Below are 26,529 nucleotides of genomic sequence, written 5' to 3' on the forward strand. Positions count from 1 at the left end.
TACTCGTAATTTGTTGTATGGCAACCCCTATCATAATAAGTAGAAGCCTGTTGTTTTTAGATGATATTTGGTTCTTAGCCCTCATTGGCATGCCAAATAATACAGTTTCCATAGCAAAGCAGCAGATGAATCCAGACTAGTGGGTATAGCTCACATCGACCAGCAGGTGGAGATAGAGAACTGATTAACAGTTGGCCTTAAAGCCTGGTGTTCTTTCTGTTGATTCAGTTTTGCTCTATCTCCCAGCAGGGTCTGAGCTAGCCCTCTAGCTCCTGGATTCTGGATACTGCCGGAGATATTGGTGTTCGGTGGACTTCCTCTGTTGAGACTCAGTCTCTTCAGTAGGACAGGGGTGCCTGGCTGAGTGGTGCCGGCTTTAGGAGGTACACCTGGGCCCTCCCAGGTCCCTGCTCCACCCTTCCCTCCGTGTGATTGAGGGGTTTGTGGTCCTGCAGGAGTCGTCTTTCTCTTTCTCCATTCCAGTACAAAAAAAAAAAAGAGTCGACTTCCTGTCTTGTGCTGAGCTTTGCAGTCTTTTGCATTTGATTTCAGTATACTTACCAGCTGTATCCTGGCGTCTGAGGTCGCGGGAGCGAATTGGTGAGTGTTTTCCCTGCCTCGGGGCTTGAGTGTCGCGTTCCGGAGTGTAGGGGTGGTTGGGGGCGGAGTCGGCAGTCGGCGGCGTTCGCCGCGTGTAAAAAAAAAAAAAAATTTTTTTTTTTGGAAAACACAAGCCGTGCTGGAACGCAAGCTGGCAATGGAGGCAGGTCGCCGGTGTTCGCGCTGTGGGGCGCGCAGAACACCGTCGGGCCTTTGCTCGGCCGAGTGTGAGGCTCCACCGGCAGAAGATGCCTTTTTGCAGGCTTGTGAGCTGGCTATTGCCCGGGTCAGAGAGGCAAGGGAAATGTCCCCGGAACACGAGGGTGAGTCTGAGCTGCAGGGCTCTTCCGTGGCAGTGGGGAGTCCGGCGGCGGCGGGGGAGTCGGGAGCACCAGCGGAAGTCGCGGCCCCACGCCCCGTCGCGGCTCAGGGCGGGTCAGTGGCCCTTCCCTTTGGTGCATTTTCGCCGGAATTTGTTATGCTGCTGCACCGGGCATTTTTGTTACAGGGTGCGCAGCCCGTCCCGCCGGTGCCGGGGGTCGATGTATCCCTTCCGGTGCCCTCGACGTCGGCTGTGGGGCCTGGTAAGACTGGCAGGCCGGCTGAGGGCACGGTGGGCTCGCCGGGGCGGTCGCTGCTAGCAAAAAAGCGCAGGGTAACGACCGCGGATGCAGAGGACATTCTGCCTAGATCCCCTTTTTCTCTTCCAGAATCCTTGGAGGAGGGGGAGGTCCTAGATTGGGATGCAGGGGATCCCCCGGGTCAAGAGGTGGATGACCCGTCCGCTCTACGTTTATTTCATAGGGAAGAACTTTCTTCCTTAATTTCGAAGGCTTTACAGGGGCTGAATATTTCTCAGGCAGATACGGCGGTATCGGGTAATCCCCTGATGGCAGGTACGCGTAGACCCCCTAAGTCTTTTCCGGTGCATGAAGCCATGCAGGAGCTAATCTCGGCGCAATGGGATACGCCAGACTCCAGTTTGAGAGTGGCAAAAGCCATGCGGCTCTTGTATCCGGTTGACCCGACTGAACTTGATAAGTTTAGATTACCCAGGGTGGATGCTTTGGTGGCAGCGGTAACAAAAAAGACTACCTTGCCGGTGGAGGGGGGAGTGACATTGAAGGATGCGCAGGATAGGAAGATTGAATCTTCATTAAAAATGTCCTTTGAGGTAGCGGCAGTTACCTTGCAGGCCGCAATCTGCAGCTCTTATGCGGCGCGAGCATGTCTGCAGTGGTCGCAGGTCATGGCTGATACTTTAATGGAGTCTGGGGGTGCTGTCCCTTCGGAGCTGGCAGATTTGGAATCTGGCTTGGCTTATCTGGCGGACTCCTTATATGATATGATTAGAGCGTCGGCGAAGCAGATGTCTCTTTCAGTGGTATCTCGCAGATCCTTATGGCTACGGCATTGGGCGGCCGATGCAGCTTCTAAGCTTCGGCTGGTGAGACTCCCTTTTAAAGGGGGTTTATTGTTTGGAGAGGATTTAGATAAGCTGGTGAAAGATTTTGGGGATACCAAAACTCAACGTTTACCGGAGGATAGGGCTAGGCCCCCGGTGAGGCCCTCATCGTCGAGACCGCGCTTCAGGGATGTTCGAAGATCCCGGTCTGGTAAGCCTTTCTTCAGATCAGCATTGGGTTCGTCCTCTGCTTCGAGACCGAGGTTTCAGCAGAGGGGTTCCTTTCGTACGACGAGACCCTCTTCGGGACCGTCAACACGTACCCCAGCCACTCGCAATCCACAATGACGGGGGCTTGGCTCCCTCCGCCTTTCCCTTAGGGGGCCGGCTTTCGGAGTTCCGGGCGGAGTGGGCCACGATCACGTCGGATCAGTGGGTGTTGGACATTATACAAGAAGGGTACAAGTTAGAGTTCGCCTCTCCCGTCGTAGATTCTTTCTTGGTGTCCCCGTGCAATGGGGCGGCCAAGGGAGACGCGGTCAGAAGGACTCTTAAAGGGCTGCTCGAGCTAGGGGCAGTGATACCGGTGCCCCCGGAGGAGGTCGGCAGCGGTATATATTCCCTTTACTTCATTGTACCAAAGAAGGGAGGGTCCTTCAGGCCGGTGCTGGATCTCAAAAGGGTCAACAGATTTCTCAGTGTTCGCCATTTCCGGATGGAGACGGTGCGCTCGGTTATTGCGGCTGTAAGACCGGGAGAGTTCCTTACGTCCCTCGATCTCAAGGAAGCGTACCTACATATTCCAATCTGGCCTCCGCATCAGCGGTATCTGCGGTTTGCGATTCTAGGCCAGCATTATCAGTTTCGGGCAATGCCCTTTGGCTTGGCAACGGCTCCCCGCACCTTTTCCAAGGTCATGGTGGTAGTAGCCGCCTTTCTCCGCAAGGAAGGGATTCGGGTGCACCCTTACCTAGACGACTGGTTAATCCGCGCCTCGTCCAGACAGGAGAGTGTGGCGGTTACTCAGCGAGTGATCTCTCTCCTCCAGTCGTTGGGGTGGATTGTCAACTTTCCCAAGAGTTGTCTGTCCCCATCACAGTCTTTGGTGCATCTGGGGGTGCGGTTCGACACGGCTCTGGGGAAGGTGTTTCTACCCCGAGACCGGGGGGAGAAATTGCAGGCTCAGATTCGCCTACTCCTCGGGTCGGCCAGACCTCGAGTTTGGGATTATGTTCAGGTGCTAGGCTCCATGGTGGCGACTCTGGAGGTGGTCCCCTGGGCGCGGAGCCACATGAGGCCCTTACAACAGTCTCTGCTCGCTCGCTGGTCCCCCGCTTCGCTGAACTACAATGTGCGTCTCCAATGGAGTCGTCGAGCAGCTCGCAGCATGCAGTGGTGGCTCCACGAGTTGCATCTTTGGAGGGGCATGCCGTTGGCCACACCGGACTGGGTGGTGGTCACCACGGATGCCAGTCTGCGGGGATGGGGGGCCCAGTGCCTGCAGACGTCAGTCCAGGGGATGTGGTCCTTCCAGGAGGCCCAGTGGCCCATCAATTTGTTGGAGTTAAGAGCAGTCAGACTGGCGCTGCTGGCTTTTCAGTCACTGATTCAGGACAAGCCGACCAGGATCTTTTCGGACAGTATCACGGCAGTCGCCTATGTCAATCGGCAAGGGGGCACCCGGAGTCCGCAGTTGGCAGAAGAGGCAAGAACTTTGTTTCAATGGGCGGAGAGGCATGTGCCGCTGCTGTCGGCGGCACACATTGCAGGGCACGAAAACGTGCAAGCAGACTTTCTCAGCAGAAATCTTCTGGATCCGGGCGAGTGGGAGTTGTCTGCTCGAGCGTTCGGCCTGCTAGTCCGTCGGTGAGGGTTGCCGGAGATGGATCTCATGGCCTCGTCCCACAATGCGAAGTTGCCTCGGTTCTTCAGCAGACGCAAGGAAAGGGGATCGGAGGGGGTGGACGCATTAGCTCTCCCATGGCCTCCGAATTCCCTTCTGTATGTGTTCCCGCCTTGGCCCATGATAGGTCGAGTGTTGCAGCGCATCTCTCGTTTTCGCGGCAGAGTCATCCTGGTGGCTCCGGATTGGCCGCGTCGGCCGTGGTACGCAGATCTGATGCAGCTTTCAGTCGGCGAGCGGGTAAAGTTCCAGGTCACTCCGGACTTACTGGCTCAGGGTCCGATTTGGATGGAAGATCCGGCCCGCTTTGGTCTTACGGCCTGGCTATTGAGCGGGCACGGCTGAAAAAGAAGGGCTATTCCGAGCGGGTGATTGCCACCCTGCTTAAAGCCAAGAAACTTTCGAAGTCGGCCTCCTATGCGAGAGTCTGGAGGATTTTTGAGGCATGGTGCAGTCGCCAGGGAGTGGCGCCCTTCAAGGCTTCCCTGCCTGCGATTCTGGCTTTCCTGCAGGAGGGCGTAGAGAAAGGGTTAGCCTATAACTCTTTAAAGGTTCAAGTGGCGGCCATTGCCTGTTACAGGGGCCGGGTCGATCGCTCGGCTCTCGCGTCGCAGCCGGACGTGGTCCGTTTCCTCAAGGGGGTTCACCATATCCGCCCGCCGGTAAAGCGAATTTGTCCACCATGGAATCTTAAACTCGTCCTTGGAAAGTGGCAGGGGGCACCTTTTGAGCCCCTGTCAGCGGCCACGTTGAAAGATATCACACTGAAAACGGTTTTTTTTGGTGGCGATGGCTTCAGCAAGGCGAGTATCGGAACTGCAGGCGCTTTCTTGCAGAGCCCCCTTTTTGCGTTTTTCGGAAACGGGTGTGTCGGTGCGTACGGTGCCGTCCTTCCTGCCGAAGGTTATTTCTTCCTTTCATGTGAACCAGAGTTTGTTCCTTCCATCCTTCCGGAGGGAGGATTGGGGGAAACGGTTTGTATCTTTACGGCTACTAGATGTACGCCGTATGCTGCTCCATTATTTGGGAGTGACGAATGATTTTCGTCGGTCGGACCATCTCTTTGTGGCATTCGCGGGTAAAAACAAAGGGATGGCGGCGTCTAAAGCGTCCATTGCGCGTTGGGTCAAGGACACTATTGCTTCAGCGTATGTGTTGGCAGGGAAGAAGGTGCCGGAGCACCTTCATGCTCATTCCACTCGGGCTTTGGCGGCATCTTGGGCGGAGTCCGGGGGGATGGCTTTAGAGGAGATTTGCCGGGCGGCCACTTGGTCGTCGAGGAATACTTTTTCACAGCATTATCGGTTAGATGTAGCGGCCCGTTCAGAGGCGAGTTTTGGCGCGGCAGTGCTGGCGGAGGCAGGAGTTGCGTCCCACCCAGTTTGAGTTTGCTTTGCTACATCCCACTAGTCTGGATTCATCTGCTGCTTTGCTATGGAAGGTAAAATTATGGTCTTACCTGTTAATTTTCTTTCCTTTAGAAGCAGCAGATGAATCCAGAGCCCCTCCCCAATTGCACTGTAGGTGTGTACGGGGGTTAGTTGATGGGTTTAGTTGAGGCTATGGTTGGTAAGTGTATTATTTCTTTGCGAAAAAAAAAAAAAAAAAAAAAAATGTCAACAAATAATAATATTAAGAAGAGAAAGACACATTTTCTACTGGAATGGAGTTTTGTGGTGGCTCATTCTCCTTTCGGGATGCTTGGGCAAAGTGCATAACTGAATCAACAGAAAGAACACCAGGCTTTAAGGCCAACTGTTAATCAGTTCTCTATCTCCACCTGCTGGTCGATGTGAGCTATACCCACTAGTCTGGATTCATCTGCTGCTTCTAAAGGAAAGAAAATTAACAGGTAAGACCATAATTTTACCATCATACGATAATGCCACCGGGTTTTCTAATAATTTATTTAGCCCTATATTGATTTCCAAAAAGCCAAAATAAATGGACAATAGAAAAATAAATGATCTAGAGTCCCTGCTTCGAGATGACAATGCCAACATCTATTAGACTTAGAGCTATCTAACTTTTGTAAACGAACTGGGGTCCATAATGCTCTATGTAGCTTTTACTTCGTTGCAAATGGAAGTTTGCAGCTGCACAATGGTGACCTCATTGTGAGATCATCAAGGTGTACCTGCAAGGTAGAATGCCACATCTGCCTGGAAGCTGCTATAGCTCAATAAGTAAAAGCCCTGTGCGCATCTTCCAGAGATCATGAGTTTGAATCCCAACCAGTTCCCCCAGCACATATTTTAATTGTGGCATTCTACCTTGCAGGTGCACCTTGATGATCTCACAATGAGGTCACCATTGTGCAGTTGCAAACCTCCATTTGCAATGAAGTAGAAGCCATGTTAAGGTCTGTATCTGGTTTTCCTCCTTTTAACCTTTTGCAAATGAAATTTGTATGCAATCTATATATTTTTGTCATGTGCTTTCAAGAATGACCTTATTGGAGCAATCTTTAATGAGAAAAAGGGTAGCTTTTTAGCAAGAAACAAAGCTGTTTTTTTCATGTGCTGTGCTTCAGTTAATGGATCTTTTCCTCTAATTAGCAAATATCATTGCTGTTTGGCCAGAAAACTAGTAGGGTTTTGGGTTTTTTTTTAAATCTTTATTCATTTTTTCATCTTACAACAAGTGTATCAAGAAATAACATTTGAACTTAAAAACATCATTTGATATTCTATTACAATCAACTTAAATTAATGAAATTATAACCCCCTCCCTCCTATCCCTCCCATATCATATGCATTCACATATATTATACAATATAATCTTTCCTATTAATCCAAACATTTAGTAAAGTAGATTTTGCATGCAATATCTTTATATTGATGTGCCCTGTTTATGTTGCGGCTTATTAAATGCATTTTGAGCTTAATAAAGCAAAAATAAAAACCCAGAGAGCTATTTAGCAGATTGCATTAAGGACGTCCAAACTGTGCCTAAGTTCCATCTATCTGAAGCCTAAACTATGCTCAAAAGTAGACTTCCTTACACTGCCTATAAGACCTAGTTTTACAATTGCTATGCCGCTTTCTAGCTCACTCTGTAACAGACTGGTTAAGCCTTCAGCCTTCTACCCTAATGTTGCTGGTGGAAGAGAAATAAATAAAAGCATTAAACAGATCCAACTCCCAGTATTACAATTAAAATGAAAAACAGCACAAAATTGCCATTCTAATAACATAATAATAAAATATTATAACATTAAGGCCATTGTTTGGAGGTCTAAATCTTGCCTAAAAAGTTAGATGTCTAAGCAGATGAGCGTGATTCTACAAAGGATGCCTAATATAGCCATCTAAATGGTGCCTAACTTTAGACACGTTTTGCAGAATCAGGGCCTTTTGGCTTCAGTACAAGTGGGCTGTGCGCAGTCCCTCTTACAATTGGTCTTTTCTCAGTCTCCAGCAGGTGGAGTAGTAAGATTGTGCAGTCTGCTGAGGCTTGTTTTGGGCCTGTTGGATCTGGTTTAGTGAATCTTTCTTGTCCCTTTTGATGTCCGAACAGAGCTTGGGGGACCCTTTTGGGGGTCCTACTGACATCGGGGGTGCCGCACTCGAGTCCTTCCCTCACCTCCCTAGGTTTTCTAAATTTAGAGGAGCCTCAACTGTACGCCTGGCCACCTGTTAGGCACAGACTACAGTTTAGAGTGCCAGTGGGGTCTGCTCTCTTGATATAGCTGGTGAGCTGTGAGAAGTTAAATAAATATGATACAAGAAATAAACGGTGCATACAGTAATAAAAATACTAGGCATAATAATTGACAATAAACTAAACGACCAAATGAGTGCCGTGGTTAGAAATTGCTTTTATAAATTATGAATGATCAGATCGTTAGCAAACTTCCTTGAATCACCATCCCTGAACCCACTCACTTGTTATATTCAAAATAGATTTCGACGTCTTCAGCTAATTCAAAATGCTGCTATCAAAATTATTACCAAGAAATACGATCTTTTGAAAAAAGCAACTGGCTTCCCATTTCCCACAGAATATCTTATAAAATTGCCTTACTAACTTTCAAAACTCTCTTATTCCCCATGCTCAACCAAGATTACTCAGATCTATAAATCAACACTTATTATTTGTTCCCTCTCTAAAGATTATTAATACTCACTGTACAACAATATTCTCCATAACTACCCCCTCGATATGGAATTCTTTACCCTCTTTCCTTAGTGAAGAACAAATTTAAACAAATTCAAAGGGGCATTAAAAAGTTTTCTCTTCAAAGATGCATTCGAGCAATGACCATCACCATGTTTTCCTTTTTTGATCCAATAAAATGTTCTCGACCCTGATACATTGCCCGTGATTTGATCTCGATCTACCACCCTCTTCTCCCTTTCCCTCTTGTTTTCACCTCTTTATGTTTACTTTTCTGAATTTATTGTAGTTCCACCCAGTCCCTTTTGTGTATTTGTGAGTTCATCATTGTCAATGTCTCATGTTTTAAATATATATATTTTTTATCATTTATTCATTTTTCAACAAAAACAATTATTGAACAAATCAAGAGCCCAATCTCATTACGAAAATAAAATATCTAAACAAGTTAGAGATAATTACAAGAAATTAATAATTTTCAAGACTCTTCCACAGGAGTAATATTAAAGCAAAATTTAACCAATTATACCAAAATGATTAATAGTGGCTTCTTCCCATTCATTAAGTGGACTAGCTAATTACTCGATCTCCTACAATGATACTCCCTTTCCTTCCAGAAAAAATTGTAATTGGGAGGGTTCATAAAAGACATAAGTATTTTGATCCAAGTAAACCATACATTTACACGGAAAGCGTAATTGAAATTTCACCCCCAATACTTTCACATTTTCTTTCATCTCCAGGAATCTCTTCCTTCTTGTTTGTGTAGATCTTGAAACATCTGGAAAAACTGAGATCTTTCCATTCAGAAAGGAGACTTCTTTATGCCTAAAAAAAAAAAGCGAAGAAGTGCTTCCTTGTCCTGTTGGAATACAAATGTCACTAATAAGGTTGAACGCAGTACTACTTCCTCCTGAGAGCTTTCCAGTATATTTGAAATATCTAATGGAGTAGAAGAAATCACAGAAAGTGAATCTGCTGGTTCAGAGGTGGAAGATCTTATAGGAGAAACTGGCAGGAAATAAATCTTATGTAGAGGAGGGAGACCTTCTTCAGGGTATTGGAGAACTTCCTTCAAAAATTTATAAAATATATCTTTGGGTAACATAGTAATTATTTTAGGAAAGTTCAACAATCTTAAATTCAGTTGTTTCGTAGAGTTTTCCAAATTTTCCGAACTGCAGGCCTTTTCGTGTAGGCCTCCCTTCCTGGAGTTTTCTATGGAGCAGGTCATGCTGCAGCCAGTTCCCTCTTTTTTTGCCGAAAGTGGTTTTGCCTTTTCATGTCAATCAGTTTGTCCTTTCGATGTTAGGTAGTCGGGAGGGCTCACTGGAACAGAGACAGTTGCGCAGATTATATGTTCGCAGAGCCCTTCTTGCTTATCTTCAGCATTTCATTCCAAGGTTCTATGGGGGTAGAGGTCTTGGTCAGGATCAGTCCGACTGGCAGCCCAAAGATTTCCTGGTTTGGAGCTTTTTAGTTGAAGTTCTGAGGCAGAAAGTACTTTTCATTCTCTAAGGCTGCAAAGAAAGCTGACAATCGGGCATCTTTACTGATCTATAGCCCCATTATTTCCTATGGGAAAATTGGGCAGGGGAGTCCAAAAATTTCATTTTTGAGGATTTCTGGGGTCAGAGTTCAGGTCCTCCACCTCCAAAACCTCTATTTCAGTGTTTTTCTAAAAGGTTCCCATGGGCCATTTTTGGTGTGATATGTCTGGTGGCGGTCATCTTAGATTTTAAACGATCTTTTTTTTAAAAGCCTCTCTGCCTAAAAACCCCTCTATTTTTACTAAAATTGACAGGGATGGACTCCTCAGGGTGTTTGGACACCATTTCATATCAAGTTTGCACCGGATAGCCAGCGGAGGAGCGCCTTGTACCACATGCCATGGCAGGAGCCTCAGGCTTAGCCCCATCCGTGTCCTCTAAGGCTGGGGAACTGCTATGGGCCAGCCAAGGAGATGGGAAGAAAGTCCCATCTGGAGCCTGAATTCAGCAAAGGTACAAAGCGCAGACGCGTGGAGTCCGTGAAACCCATGAAAGCCCAATCAGAGGCCCTGCAGGGTTCCTTTATCTCGCCTGCCCAAAGATTTATGTTGGAATTTGTAAATCTCATGTGGAGTGTTTTTAACGGGCCTGGTATGTACTGTGCAGCCAGAAAGAGTGCCACCGTTAGTTCTGGGAGCGCCCTGCTTCCTAAGCCATCTCCACTGAAGAACAAGCCGGCCCACAGTTCCATCAAGCACTCGGAGCTGGACTGGCAGAATTGGAGATCGGCCTCAATGCCTCTATTGTCCCAGGGCTCAGAGGCAGCTAAGATGGCACGACCAGGGTGATGACCCTTTGATATGCTGTTTCTGTCCACTATTTGATAGAGGATGCAATCAAGGAATTGAAGCTGGAGGCGTAGCCTTCCACTTCCCAGTACACAGTCATGAGCAGCTTCAATAGTTTTTTCCCAAGCATCTGAACATAACTGCCTTAATTACTGAGCAGTGAGAGACACCAAAAGGCTCCTTCAGAGTGGCTAAAGCTATGTTCAGGCTCTTCCTGATGGTGCCAGAATTCCAGCAGCTGTTTAATCGGCCGAAAGTGGATTCTGTGGTTTGCTCAGATCACTAAACGTACAGCTCTCCTGAGTGAAGGAGGAGTTATGTTAAAGGATGCTCAGGATCACAAGTTGGACTTGGTTCTAAAGAAACAGTTTGATGTGCTAGCTATGGAAATCAAAGGGGCAGCATCCTTTGCGGTATGGGCCTTTCACACCAGATTGAGACAGATGTCGGGAAGGAGTAGATTACGTGACATTATCAGGGTCATGAGTAAGGTGTCAATGTTTGCGGTCTCTGCCCGCTGAATGCTCTGGATCAGGCAGTGGGCAGATGATTCTGCCTCCAAAGCAACTTTGCAACTTCAGAAAATCAAAAAGTTGTAAGTGAAACTTCTCCTGCAAAGATTCACAGTTCTGCCTGGACTCATCTCCTTTAATTGCTGCCAAGCCCATTTCCTTTAAATACCCTAATCTAATCCTCATGCCCACTTTCTTAAGTCTGTTATAGGCATGCTTCTAGAAAGTGTTCTTCTCTAGAGCAGCATTTTCTTTGTGCTTTGCTAAATCTGATAAATCAGCCTAGTGTAAGGACTAACTCTGCCTTCCTGATGCCATATACTAGGCTGTGCATGCATCCTGTATCCTTTGGGTTTGAAAATATTCATAGCCTGTACGGTCTTAGTCAAGGCAGGACATAGATAAACCATATAATCATTAAAAACGGACATAAATAATTAAACAAAAAGCCAATTCAAATAAAATAAAGGTTGGTCTATCTTATCTGTATCGCACATACTCTGCAGTGACAAAAACCTTTCTTGCTTACTCCTAGGTCAGCGGTTGTATCGGGATGGAGTACTAAAACTTTTGGGACGCCTCAGTCTGCTGTCTGAAGATGATCTCTGGGCAGCACATGGCTTACCAAATCCCTTCTGTTCCTCAGATCACCTTTGCCTTCTAGCCAGATTTGGGATGGACATGATAATCCCTTGACAGGAGGCTGCAAGAGGGGTGGTGGTATGGATGAAGAACACAGGACAGTTGAGAGCTGGTGCCTCATACAGCTTCTCTTTCCCCTCTTTATGTGTATGGCACTCCCTGCTCTATGATTTGTGCTTTACTGTGGTGAGTGTGTTTAGATGGAGAAGAACATGTGTGTTTGTGTGTGTGTGTGTTTCAGAAAGCAAGGGTTCTCTTCCGGGGCAGTGTGTTTCTGTGGATGGCAGGCAGGAGAGCAGCTGTTGCATAGCACTTTATTCTAGTTTAGCATTTAAGCTGATGGGTTTGATATTTAGTTAATAAGATAATAAACCAACTTACCATTTTTAGTTACCAGTGGGATGCTATATGTCCTGGAGCTTGAAATCTCCATAGGAAACACTTAGGTGGGATTAGATAACATCTCTTGTAGAATTAGTATTAGCAGCTTTGCATAGAAATAAGGTCAACCTCCAAGGTTAAACTGGTTCCCAGTAAATAGTTACTGGCCCTTTTTCAGAAAGCAGGAACTTAGCCATATCACCTACATAGAATCTCTAGCACTCAGGAGTAAGAAGTGCCTTTTGGACTCAGTTCATCAGTGAAAACTCAAGTGTGGCATGCCTAAAATTATGTCCATGCAAATTACATGTGTATTTGTGTGGAATATAGCCACAGGTATCTATATAATGTGGGGTGTCAGACTTGCTTTTCACATAGAACAGTTGAGCAGAACTCCTGTGGCCTGTATATACAAATGTACACATCGGTACCCAGTCACACCTTGATGTGGACCACCTGGGACTCTGTCGTGACACCGAGAGGGGTCAGGGAAGATATGTCAGGTGGAAAGGGATACAGGGTGGGAGTGAGGTCTACAAATGTTTTGTGCATGTCTGCAAATTTTAATTGCTCGCATAGAGTTCTAAGGGGTGCGTGTGTGTGTGTGTCAGAACTCTAGGCACCTTTGTGTGTGTGCCTACCCTCAGAATTCCCTGTCCCTGTTTTGCATAGACACTCCCTTCTGTACTAAATGATAATCTCCAGCAGTTTTCAACTCAGTCCTTGGGACACACTCAGATACCCACAGTGAATATTTCTTCTGGATAGTTTGGTTGGAATGGATTGAGAATCCCTGCCTTACTGTCCCTTCTTCTTCCATTTCTTTGGCACTCCACTACCCTTACATGCACACATTCCCTCCCCTCTCTCTCTCACGCTCCCCAACAATACTGACTGTGCTCTCTGCCGTGCTCCCTTTTAAGGACAAGTTTACAAGAAATATGGCTGGCTGCAGCCCTTAGGCACTCCCCACCAGTGGAATCGGGGGGTGTCTGCCTGTGCCTTGATCCTCTGTTACCTCAGTGGCAAGTGTGTGTGAGCACTGCCTAGCTTTTTTGGGGGAGGAGCACTAGTTAGGTTCTGTTCTAGTTTCTACAGTATTTATACATTCTGTTTTTTAATTCGGTGTTTTGTATTCACACAGATATTGCGCACTGCGCACTTTGTATTGCACATAGTCAATGAAATGCTCTTGTGCATGTCAAAATTGAGCCCAAAGGTCAGCATAATACTGTGGAGTTTTGATTTTTAGAATGCAATAAAAGAAGTTTATTTTACTTTCTGTACTATTTTTTTCTCTCTCATTTGCACTGCACGTTGGCTGTATAGACACACACTATGGAAACAGAATGATAAACCAAGATAACCCGTGATATTGCTGAATCAGCTACTGTGATACAATCAGTAGCTCTATTTGGTGCTCAGCCTTCGCGTGCCTCGGTCTGTACTGCAATCACTTCTGCTTTTTATTTGTCTAAAATCTTACCAAATAGAGTATGAGCTGACAAACAAGAGCCTAGGAGACACTATCATAAAGATGTGAAAAGAGCCTCCTTAAAGCAAGTTCCTATAACATCCCTCTAGACCAGCAGAGATGGGGATTATGCACTCCTACCATCCGATGGAGAGGGAGAACCACTGAGCTTCCACCTAGCCTATAAGTTGGCTGTCTAGTCCACTGAAGCCAGTCGGTTCTAATTCTCAGCAGTCTCTGAGGTTTGCTTCCTCTCCTGGAGCTGAAGGCCTGCGGGGATCAACTTTGCTCTGGGGGTGTTACACCCGAGAGGCTGGGTTCTTCCTCCCCTAGTTTTCCTATATAGGAAGCCCAAGAATTCCACAGTAAAAGAGGGATACCAAAAAGGCAGAAACTGGAATGCAATGTTCTTGAGGTAATATTTAGTAAAAATAGATGAATAAAATCAAAGCAAAATACATCCATTAAATTGTATTAAAAAGGGTCAATTGGCTATTGTCAGCCTCAGCTGGTGTGCTCTGTCTGCCAACAGACAATCAGTTGCAATACTGGGGGGGGGTGTCTGCCTGAAGCAATAAAAAAAAGTGCAAATGGCAAGTAAGCAAGCTCAAATTTTGCAGGGAATCAGTTTCAGCCAGCTCCTAACTGCTCCTCTGTGTCTCTTTAACGCTGCTTCGGTTCTGGCCTTCACTCCAGGGGGGAGAGGGGGGCACAATGAGCTCCTTGCATTTGAAGCACTGCATTGTGTGTCAGCAGTTGGTCCGTTGATGCAATGGGAGTCTGTTCCTTCTGTGCCGGCAGGGACTCTTGAGCGTCAGCCTGTGGTCTCTGAGGCAGCTGTTCAGATGGTTTCTTCATGTGGGGACTTGGGGAGTGCTGCCATGGAGCTTGTGACATGGAGCTTTACTGCACCCCAGTTTTGGCAGGAACTGCTGCCATTTTGAATCCGGTCTCGGGGGAGTGATGCTGTACTCCATTTAGATTTGGTCTTTTCCTAAGTTCTGTCAGCGAGCCCTCTCAGTTAACCATCTTCTGGAGTGGATGTCCCACCGGAGTTCGTCATAGCCATGTGCAAGGCCATTTGCTTGTGCAGAGGTTTGTTTGGGCCTCTTCCTCTTGATAGGACACTGCAAAGGTCCTCTTCTTCCCTTCCTCTTAAGAGAGGGTGGATTGTGAAGAGGATCTTGGGGTTGAGTGTTCTGGGGAGTTTTTGGCTGATGGGGATGCCAAACTGCTTGGGCAGGAGATGTTGAGTGATGATGCCAGGATGGAGGATTTACTGCCAGGTGAGGACTCCTCGGTGGTGCAAATTTTTCAATGGGAAGAGCTGCAGGAGCTCATTTTGCAGGTGTCTTCTGTTCTGAAGTTTGAACATGCATCCAAGGACGCTCCACGTCCTGTTGATATGCTTTTTAAGGGGATTCAGAAATCTGTATCCTTCCCTATGCATCAGGACATTTGAAATGTCATCCAGGCTCAATGGTATTCTGATGCCCCAATTCGTCTGGTTTGTTCTATGGCTCGCCTCTTCCTTATCCCGGAGCAAGACAGGGAACCTTTGAAACCTCCTATGGTTGATGTGGTGTCAGCTGTCTCCAAGAGGAATACCATTCCAGTGGATGGGGGTTAGCCCCCAGAGATCCCCAGTATCACCAGATGGAGGCTTTGCTTAAGCAGAGTTTTGATGTTTGGCTCTGGCGGTGCAAGTGGTTTTGTGGCTACGGCCTGTTTCTGGTGGGCTGAACAGATTCTGGATAGGGAATTGAATGATTGGAAGCTTGGTGGATCAGGAGGCAGCCAAGCTGGAGAATTGTTCCTCCTTCTTATCAGATGCTCTTTTTTTTAAAAAAAAATATTTTTTATTGACATACAAGAGGAAATAAACAACACTCGGAAAACTTAATACAACTTAAACAGAACTAAGGATAAGAGAGTCTACCACGTGACTAAAAAATTACAACAGAAACAAAACAAAAACCACCACCCCTCCCCCCTCCCTAAGCACTCCAGTGCCAAAAATTCAAAAGAATGCTTCAGGCTCCATGGGACAAATTATCCCAACCAAATAGTCTGGAATTTTTCCAACGACCAGGGCCACAATGTTTAACATCCAAATATTCATATTTTAACAATGTAAAAAGCTTGTTTTTCCACATAGTAACGGTAGGCACCTCTGCCTGCCGCCATAGCAAAAGAATGCATTTCCTAACCAGCAAAGAAGCTTTTTGCAATAATAAAGAATTACTCTTAGACAGTCCCAAAGAAGAGATTTTAAAGAAAAGCAGAACATCCACCCACAGAGGAACTCTTCTCTGCATGATCGTCAAAAAACCAAAAGGTTTGCAGTCTTGTCACAGGACCAAAATATATGATAAAGGCCTACTGGCATTGAATGGCACTTTGGACAGTGGGCATGAGAAGCAAACCCAGCTACATAAGCCCTGTAAGGGGAAATGTAAAGACATAATAAAAATTTGTTATGCTGTCCTTGTAAAACTACTGATCCGAGTCATTCACGGGAGATGTTTCATGAGAAGACGCAAACCATCACCAGTTGTTTGTTCAGAGGTGGCAAGATCCTAATGGCACAGCATCATAATCCCAGGGAACACTAAAACTGTCCTGATGAAAGAACAAACTGGTTCTGGGCAGTCGAGACAAAGTCAATGTTTCCTTAACCACAACCGCCATATCTTCATTTAAGGTAGTATGGTCCAAAGAGCGGAGGTAATGGGAGACTTGGCCATAGGAAAACCAATCTCAAGCCTGCAATAAACCCCAAGCTTGAAGATCCTGAAAGGAAAGAGGAAGTCCATGCTCAGACACCACATCCCACACATAGCATAAACCAAAAATAGTCCATCTCTGCAAGTAGAGCTTAGTACCATCTGGGTCCAAGTCTCGATTCCCCACAAGGGCAAAAGAATAGTGGAAGTAAAAGGCAAATGCATTTGTTTACTTAACCATTGCCAGCATTGTCGCATGGATTTCAACAAAGGGTGAGAACGAGTAGGAAAAATCCGATGAGGTCTTTTAGCATGAAGATAATATAACAAATGCATTGGTGCCATCAACTGTTGTTCAACAGAAATGGGTGTAGTAGGTAGTGTTCTTAATCCAATCTACCAGATGTCGAAGGAGACAGGCTATATTATATCTTCTCAGGTCTGGCAACGCCAAATCACCTCTCCCCACTGGCAGAGAGAGCTGCACTAGAGTCAGTCTGGGTTTCTTTATTGCTCCAAATAAATTTTTGCAAAACTTTGTGATACTGACCTATATCCTTATTGGTCACATACATAGGAAAAGTTTGCATCACATAAATCCATTTTGGAAACGATACCATTTTAAATAAAGCAATGCGGTCCCATAAAGTCAGCGGGAAATTGGTCCAAAGAGCCAATTAATCCCGTGATTTGCCCAGAAATACAGTAAAATTTTCAGCATAAGCTTTCTTGAGCTCACCCGTAATATAAACCCCCAAATATTTGAGTCTGTGTGCCACCTTTCTTAACGGAAATGGGGAAGTCCAGTCCTCATAAGCATATCGACTGATAGGCAAGGCCTCAGATTTTTCTAAATTTAATTCAAAACCCGACACTCCTCCATGAAGTTCGACCAGCTGTAAGACCAGCTGAAAAGATCTTTGGAGATTCGTCAATAGCAGTAAGATATCATCAGCGAAGGCCAGACAACACATGTCTTCTCGTCCCATTGAAAGATCCAAAATAGAGCCATCTTCCCTAATGCGCTGCAACAATGGTTCCAGGGATAAAATGAATAAGGGAGAAAGGGGACACCCTGATGAGTGCCCCTCTCCTTCGGAAACCAAACAGACACAGCTCCATTCACCAGCACCGCTGCACTAGAATTCTGCACCAATTCCAGAAAAGGGCCCCCAAACCACAGCTACCCAGAACTGAAAACAATCCCAGACCACACAATCAAAAGCTTTACGGGCATCCAAATTAATCAATAGGGCCGGGAGTGAATGAGTAACACTGTGGCCCAAAGCAGCCATGACTTTTCTCACATTCCACACAGCCTGTCTCCCCCTAACAAAACCAACCTGGTCTAGGTGGATTACCCTAGGCAACAAGGAAGCCAACCGCGAGGCCAGAATTTTTGCCACAACCCTAACATAAGAACATAAGAACTGCCTTCTCCGGATCAGACCTTCGGTCCATCAAGTCCGGCGATCCGCACACGCGGAGGCCCTGCCAGGTGTACACCTGGCTTAATTTATAGTCCACCATATCCTTATATGCCTCTCTTAAGGAGATATGCATCTAGTTTGCTCTTGAAACCTAGGACGGTCGATTCCGCCATAATCTCCTCTGGGAGGGCATTCCAGGTGTCAACCACTCTCTGAGTGAAGCAGAACTTCCTGACATTAGTCCTGAACCTGTCCCCCCTTAGCTTCATTACATGTCCTCTAGTCCGTGTCAAATTGGACAATGTAAATAATCTTCTCTGCTCTATTTTGTCGATTCCTTTCAGTATTTTGAAGGTCTCGATCATATCCCCACGCAGTCTCCTTTTCTCAAGGGAGAACAATCCTAGTGTTATAAGTCTGTCCTCGTATTCCAGTTTCTCCATACCCTTCACCAGTTTTGTTGCTCGTCTCTGCACCCTCTCCAGCAGTTTTATATCCTTCTTTAGGTAGGGAGACCAATGTTGGACGCAGTATTCCAAGTGTGGTCTGACCATTGCCCTATAAAGCGGCATTATTATAACTTTCTCCGATCTACTCGAGATTCCTTTCTTTATCATGCCCAACATTCTATTTGCCTTCTTTGCCGCTGCCGCACATTGTGCTGACGGCTTCAGGGTCCTATCTATCAGTACACCCAGGTCCTTTTCTTGTTCACTCTTCCCCAGAGTTGCACCTGACATTGTATACTCGTATTCCTTATTTTTATTGCCTAAATGCATTACCTTGCATTTCTCCACATTGAACTTCATCTGCCATTTCTCCGCCCATGTTTCTAACCGACACAAGTCGCTCTGGAGTTTCTCTCTATCATCCTGCGATCTGATCGCCCGGCATAGTTTTGTATCGTCTGCAAACTTGATGATCTCACTGGATGTTCCTTCCTCCAGGTCATTGATATAAATATTAAAAAGGATCGGCCCAAGTACCGAGCCCTGGGGTACACCACTAGTCACTTTCTCCCAGTCGGAGAACTTCCCATTTATGCCCACTCTCTGCTTTCGGTTTTCCAGCCATTTGCCTATCCACCTTTGTATATCCCCCTCTATGCCATGGCTTTGTAGTTTCCTGAGAAGTCTTTCGTGTGGAACTTTGTCGAACGCTTTCTGGAAGTCCAAGTATATTATGTCCACCGGCTTCCTACTATCAATTTGCTCGTTCACGGTCTCAAAAAATTGGAGTAAATTCGTCAAACATGATTTCCCTTTCCTGAATCCATGTTGACTGGGTTTCATCAAGTCATGTGCGTCCAAGTGCCGGACTATGCTATCCTTGATCAGTGCTTCAACCATCTTGCCAGGGACAGACGTAAGACTCACAGGTCTATAGTTGCCCGGTTCCCCTCTCGATCCTTTTTTGAAAATTGGGGTGACGTTCGCTATCCTCCAGTCGTCCGGTATCTGTCCAGTTCTGATTGTCAGGTTTGCAAGTTTTTGCAATAACTCTCCGATTTCAACCTTCAATTCCTTTAAGACTCTCGGATGAATCCCATCCGGTCCAGGGGATTTGTCACTTTTAAGTTTGTCGATCTGATAGTATATCTGGTCTAAGTCCACTTCAACTGTGGTGAGGCTGTCTTCTATTTCTCCTGCAAACACTTTCTCCGCTTCAGGTATTGTTGAGGTGTCCTCCTTCGTAAAGACGGACGCAAAGAAGGAATTTAGTTTGTCTGCTCAAAATTAATTAACAAATTGGGCCTATATGAGTTCATAGATGTGGGATTCTTATCAGCTTGGGGAGCAGCACTATATGAGCTCAATTAGCATGAACAGGGAAGACCATCAGGTCCCACGGCCTTTGACAAGGGAGATTATTAATCACCTGACGGATTTCCAATGCCGTAATAGGCTCATGGAGAAATTGACTAGAATGCCCTGAAAATTATGGTAAATGAAGAGTCTTCAGATAAAAGATTGTAAAGTGGCTGGGGTGGACTGCCGCTTGGTATAAAACTCCCGGAAATGCCAGAAAAAATCTCGGTCAAACGCTCCCTGTTTATCTAATCTAATCTTTGATTTATATACCGGGTCATCTCCCAGTGAAGCTCGACTTAGTTCACATATAATTAAGACTAGAGTACATAGTAGAAAACAGGAGAACTAATTAAAAACTAAAGTACATAAGAAAAGCATAAGAAAAATAACTGTAATATTATCATTTCGTTGAAGCTGTAGTTAAACCATTTAAAAATTGCAAGAACAACAAAGTTTTCAGGAATTTACAAAATAATTACAGCTGGCCTTAAAGCCTAATGGAATCGGGAAGTTCATTCCAGAACTTTGGCCACATCGCTGGACCCAGGAGCAGGCAGGGAGGCTTGCTGGCGTGGGAGAGCACTCCGCCCTTCCCCCCACCCGACGAGACTACACTGAGCCAGTTGGAAGGCTCAGGAAGTCTCTCAGCACCCGTGTTTCTGTTAGTTTCTGTTTACTTCTTGTTTCTCATTTGAAACTCACTTTGGCCACATCGCTGGACCCAGGAGCAGGCAGGGAGGCTTGCCGGCGTGGGAGCGCACTCCGTCCCTCCCCCCAACCAACGAGACTACACTGAGCCAGTTGGAAGGCTCAGGAAGTCTCTCAGCACCCGTGTTTCTGTTAGTTTGTTTACTTCTTGTTTCTCATTTGAAACTCACTTTGGCCACATCGCTGGACCCAGGAGCAGGCAGGGAGGCTTGCCGGCGTGGGAGCGCACTCCGCCCCTTCCCCCTCCCGACGGGACTGCACAGGGCCGACATCGCTGGACCCAGGAGCAGGCAGGGAGACTTGCCGGCGTGGGAGCGCACTCCGTCCCTCCCCCCAACCAACGAGACTACACTGAGCCAGTTGGAAGGCTCAGGAAGTCTCTCAGCACCCGTGTTTCTGTTAGTTTCTGTTTACTTCTTGTTTCTCGTTTGAAACTCACTATGGCCACATCGCTGGACCCAGGAGCAGGCAGGGAGGCTTGCCGGCGTGGGAGCGCACTCCGCCCCTCCCCCCACCTGACAAGACTACACTGATCCAGTTGGAAGGCTCAGGGAGTCTCCCAGCACCCGTTTTTAGTTTGTCTCTTTTTCTTTTTGCTTTATTTGAATCTCACTTTGGCCGACATCGCTGGACCCAGGAGCAGGCAGGGAGGCTTGCTGGCGTGGGAGCGCACTCCGCCCCTCCTCCCCACCCGACGGGACTATGCTGAACCAATAAAAGATTCAGCGCCTAACAGCACGCTGTCTAAGACGCTCATAGCACCTTTGTGAAGCGGCCAAGAAGTGATCCACCCCCACAACACTACCAAACGTAAAACCAATGGAAAAACAGCAGCCAAACCACCAAAGACCCTTCTACTACCTTTCACCAACTACCAACCACCAAAGAAAAATAAAAAATAAAAAAAACCCAAAATGAAGCTAACCTCACGAGCCCAGCACTTCATACTGTTAATCCTTCTTTTAACCAGCGGGAAGACAGCAGCAAATAACCTCCTCCCTACACCCGCTACAGATATAAATAAATCTCTCTTCCAAAATAGGAGAACATCAAGTGACAGAAACTCAAATCTACAATCTAACACTCTACACTCCATTACCATAGCATGGGGAAGAAGAGCAACACACACTAAGACTAAACCACACCGGCACACCAAATTACTTATATATCCAAACACAACCCACAACTATCACACAGAGATATCCACACTCAAATGCGCCTACTTAAATATCAGAGCACTAGGTCCAAAAACAGAGCTTATAAAAACCTGGATAACACAAGAAAACCTGGACTGTCTTTTCCTCACAGAAACCTGGCTAACCTCCGACTCAGACTCCAGAATAACTGAAGTCTGCCCACAAGGTACAAAATTACAGTGGTCTGCAGAGAAAAAAAAAGAGGCGGAGGCCTAGCAATCTTAATCCAACAAGATCTAACCCTTAATATAATTGAGAAAACATCTAACCCGTACATGGACCTTTTAGCTTGCCAACTCTCAAGCACCACACTAAAAGACACACTAAACTGCATGCTCTGCTACATAGCGCCGGGAAACTGGTCTTTAGCAAGAACCGAAGTGGAAGACTTCATATACCAAAACTCAGTAATAGCAACCTACAACCTACTCCTAGGAGACCTAAATCTACACCTAGATGATCAATCATCCAAACAAGTAGACAACTTTCTCTCATTTCTCAAAGCCTTATCCTTCCAAATGCTAAATCCACAAACAACTCATGAAAAAGGCCACCAACTTGATATTGCAACCTTCATGACCCACCAACCATCCTTAACAGAAATTCATACATCTAACGGAACTTGGTCCAGATCCATCTGGTCAGACCACTACACCTACACTTTCAACATCAACTGGACCAAAAACAACAAAAAAACTATAACAAAACTCAACAAAGTTACATACACCTTACGCAAACACATCGAACCCTCCATATTCTGGTCTAAAATAGATGAAACTATTCTAGAAAACAACCCCGAGGACTTCATCTTACATTGGGAAAGACTTTGCTCCAACATCCTTGATGATTTAGCCCCACTGCAAACCAAATCCAGACCCAGCAGATCAGATAAATGGTTCGACTCCGAACTGCTACAACTCAAAAGACAATGTAGACGACTAGAGAGAAAATGGAGAAAATCGAACTCGCATCATACAAAATCCGCCTGGAAAAAAATCAACAAATACAAATCACAATTAAAGGACGAGAAAAGCACACTACACCAACCTAATAGGCACTGAAACCCAAGACACCAAAAAACTATTCCAAATTCTAAAAACCCTAACAGACACCAAACCCTACCTGACCACTAACAATACTACCCCCCCTCAGCCACTCTATTAGCAGAACACTTCCAAAATAAAATTACCAATGCAAGAGCTACCCTCAATGACATCTCTACCCGTCCTAACGAATTCACAATTCTCTCTAGAGATTCTACTGCAGCAGATAGAATATGGTTTCAATTCCCCAACATACAATGGCCTGAATTCAACAAATACTACAAAAAATACAGCCATGCATCCTGTGACCTCAACAACTGTCCACCATATCTCCTAAAAACATCCAGCACAAAATTCCGTGCTCTTCTTCTAAACTGGATACAAATCTCGCTAATAAACGGCCACTACCCTACCAACCTCAGCGAAATCATCATCACCCCGATCCTCAAAGACCCCAAAGGACCGATAGACAAACAGCCAACTACAGACCCATTGCCTCTATTCCACTCTACGTCAAAATAATAGAAGGACTAGTTGCCAAATTCCTCTCCAATTACCTAGAAAACCATAACATACTCCATCCCACACAATCCGGCTTCAGAAACAACTTCAGCACGGAAACACTACTAGGATCTCTCTTGGATACAGCCAGACAACATCTCAGCACAGGGAAAAAAATGATGCTCATACAACTAGACCTTACCGCTGCATTCGACTTGGTGGACCATACATTCTACTACAAATCCTGGATACAATAGGTATCACAGATAAAGTATACACATGGTTTGAAGGATTCCTTAAATCAAGAACCTATAGAGTAAAATCAGAAAAACAAAAATCTGAACTTTGGTCAATCCCCTGCGGAGTTCCCCAAGGATCCCCTCTATCCCCGACTCTCTTCAATCTCTATACAGCCTCCCTCAGCTCTCAACTGGACAAACAAGGCATAACCTCCTACAGCTATGCCGATGACATTACCATTCTCATACCCTTCGATCAACCTGAACTCTCCATGACGAACACAATATACCAAACACTAAAATCAATAGCAATCTGGATGAAAGATCACAAACTGAAATTGAACCCAGATAAAACAAAATTCATCCTCCTAGAAAACAACAAAATACCAACCATAACCAACATTGAAATCAATGCAATCAACTACCCCATACAAACCACCCTAAAACTGCTAGGAATAACTATCGACAGATGCTGCACCATGCAACCGCAAATCAATAAAACAATACAAAAGTCATTCTTAGTCATGAGAAACTTAAGACAAGTTTGTAAATTCTTCGAGAAAACTCAATTCCAGCTCATAGTTCAGTCCTTAATACTAGGCCTACTTGACTACTGTAATATACCTCCCATGCCCTACAACCATAACAAAACAACTACAAACTATCCAAAACACAGCACTAAGACTCATCTACTCATTAAAGAAACATGATCACATTACAGAAGCATATCTCCAATCGCACTGGCTTCCGATCCCAGCAAGAATACAATTTAAATTCTACTGCCTACTATTTAAGACTTTATACGGAGACAGTCCAAACTACCTGAATAACCACCTCATCCACAACACCGCAACCAGACATAGGAAAACTCACACCCCATTCTCATACCCCCCAATTAAGGAGGTCAAACGGAAAAAACTATATGATGGCCTCCTGGCCACTCAAGCAGCCAAACTAGACAACCAAATCGCCAATCTACTGACGGCATCCCTCAACTACAAGACTTTTAGAAAAGAAATAAAGACCATACTCTTCAAGAAAACTCTGAAAAAAGAAATAATACCGCTAGTCTCAAACTCCACCTCTCACTAAAGCCAACTACCCCAAACAAATAACCGTACCCATTTCTTACTCTTTTTGAAAATGACCAATTTTTTTTTTTTTTTTTGTAAGTTCTTGTTGTAATACATTTTGGATAATTCTTTTGTAATCTGCCTTGAACTGCAAGGTAATGGCGGAATAGAAATCCCTAATGTAATCTCTACAAACTTGAAAACAAAAGATCGACTAAGCTTCCCAACAGATTTAATTCCCTTAAAGGAAGGGAAGGCTAATTTATATCTTTGTGTGTTTCTCAAATGGCAAAGTCTAAGGGGACAAAAGGATCAAATATTCCATAGAGAAGCTTGAAGATTATGCATACGCATTTAAACTGGATCCTAAAGCGAACGGGGAGCCAGTGAAGCTTTAACAATAAAGGGGAAACATGATCATACTTTCGTTTCCCAAAAATGAGCTTAGCTGCAGTATTCTGTTTATCACAAAAGAACTTTGATAAGAAAGACCTTTGCAAAAATGAGAGCCCTGCCAAGGATGCACTAAACGCGCTAGCAGTCTACTGGACCGATTACCATATTTATAAAAGCGATGTCTATAATATTGATGGGACCTCATGGTATGCTCATGAATCTTAGTTTGCAGGGCCATCTGAAGGGTCGTGTGACTGGAGGATCCGGCTTAATTCTCGCTTACGACTTGGCTTGGCACAGGTTAGTATTCTCTTCCATTCTTCCTGTTAGGGGCAGAGGAAGGGACAGGGACGAACGCATCCTGAAGACGAATGAGTGGCTACAACGATGGTGCCAGGAGATAAACTTCGGATTCCTGAATCACGGAGAGACACTGCAGGGACTACAGGGACCAGACGGACTCCACCTGACCAACAGAGGTAAAAATGTCTTCGGACACAGACTAGCCCGCCTACTTCGAAGGGCTTTAAACTAGGTAAGTCGGGGGTGGGTACCCACTTTTACACCGGAGCAGTAAGTAACTATCCTGATGTGGAGAACCAACACTACGCTTCTAAGTCTGAGGTAAGTACCCTTATTGCAAAAGAATCGTTAGGAGACACCTTGACTCAAATGGGGGGCTCACTACAGGAGGTTAGTAAACAGAAAGAGTGGAGAGCTATGTATGTTAACGCACACAGCCTAGGGAATAAATTTCTACAACTAGAAACAGAAATAGTTAATGCAGATCTAGACATAGTAGCAATATCCGAAACATGGTTCACAGACTCTCATGGGTGGGATATAACTATACCAGGGTACAACCTGATTCGACAAGACAGAGAGGGTAAGTTAGGAGGTGGGGTAGCATTATACATCAAAGAAAACATTAAGACAACCAGGATCACGGATGTCAAGTATACTGGGGAATCTATCTGGGTAAACCTGGCCAGAGGCGGAGAAAAATGCCTGTACCTTGGTGTGATAAACAGACCTCCAAGACAATCGGAGGACAAGGACGCAGAACTAATTGAAGACATTGAGAATATCACCTTACGGGGGAGGCTGTACTATTAGGAGACTTCAACATGCCTGATGTAGACTGGAACACACTATCAGCGACAACTTGTGATAGCAGGAGGATATTAACGTCCATGAAGAGAGTACGGCTCAAACAAATGGTACTAGAGCCCACTAGGGCCCAGGCCATCCTGGACCTGGTACTTACGAACGGGGAAAGCGTCTCAGAGGTCTCGGTGGGAGAGACGCTAGCCACCAGTGACCATAACACGGTATGGTTTAACCTTAAGAAAGGCTTCCCTAGATCACAAACAAAAACAAGGGTACTCAATTTCCGGGGCACTGACTTCGCACGCATGGGAGATTTCGTCTATCAGACGCTACAGGTTCAAGAAGTAACTACTAATGTGGAGGCTATGTGGTCAACCTTGAAATCGATCCTTCATGAGGCAACTATCCGCTACATAAAATCGGTAACCAAATAACAAAGAAAAAAGAAACCCCAATGGTTCACATATGAGGTATCGTGCCTAGTCAAGGAGAAGAAAAGAGCATTTCTCTCATACAAACGCACGGGGGAAAAAGAAGCAAACATTGAATACAGGAAAAAGTCTGCAGCGGTCAAAACAGCAGTCAGGGAGGCCAAAATCCGTATGGAAGAAACTCTAGCAAAGAACATCAAGAAAGGGGACAAATCCTTCTTCAGATACATTAGCGACAGGAAAAAGAACGCAAACGGGATAGTACGCCTTAGAACACCAGACGGGAATTATGTAGAAACAGACTCCGATAAAGCCAAACTACTGAATGATTACTTCTGTTCAGTCTTTACCTGCGAAGCACCAGGGCACGGGCCTCGGCTAGCAGCAAAGCAAGGCATGGAAAACCCATTTCAGAAGTTTGAGTTCACACCAGCTGATGTTTACAAAGAACTGTCAAGACTCAAGGTGAACAAAGCCATGGGACCGGACAA

The 26,529-nt window shown here is 45.6% G+C and overlaps 1 protein-coding gene across 3 annotated transcripts in view; it reads left to right on the plus strand.

Moving 5' to 3' along the window:
- The window catches only part of ANGEL1 (angel homolog 1), a 65,278-nt gene extending 52,101 nt beyond the window's left edge, over window positions 1-13,177 (plus strand). For all 3 annotated transcript variants that reach the window (XM_033951197.1, XM_033951199.1, XM_033951198.1), the window contains exon 10: window positions 11,413-13,177. In XM_033951197.1, coding sequence (XP_033807088.1) covers window positions 11,413-11,573 — 161 coding nt within the window. In that variant the 3' untranslated portion in view covers window positions 11,574-13,177. The remainder of the gene's footprint in view (window positions 1-11,412) is intronic.
- The last annotated feature ends 13,352 nt before the right edge of the window (window positions 13,178-26,529 follow it).

Source organism: Geotrypetes seraphini, chromosome 7 (assembly GCF_902459505.1).
Source record: "Geotrypetes seraphini chromosome 7, aGeoSer1.1, whole genome shotgun sequence".
Lineage (NCBI taxonomy): Eukaryota > Metazoa > Chordata > Amphibia > Gymnophiona > Dermophiidae > Geotrypetes > Geotrypetes seraphini.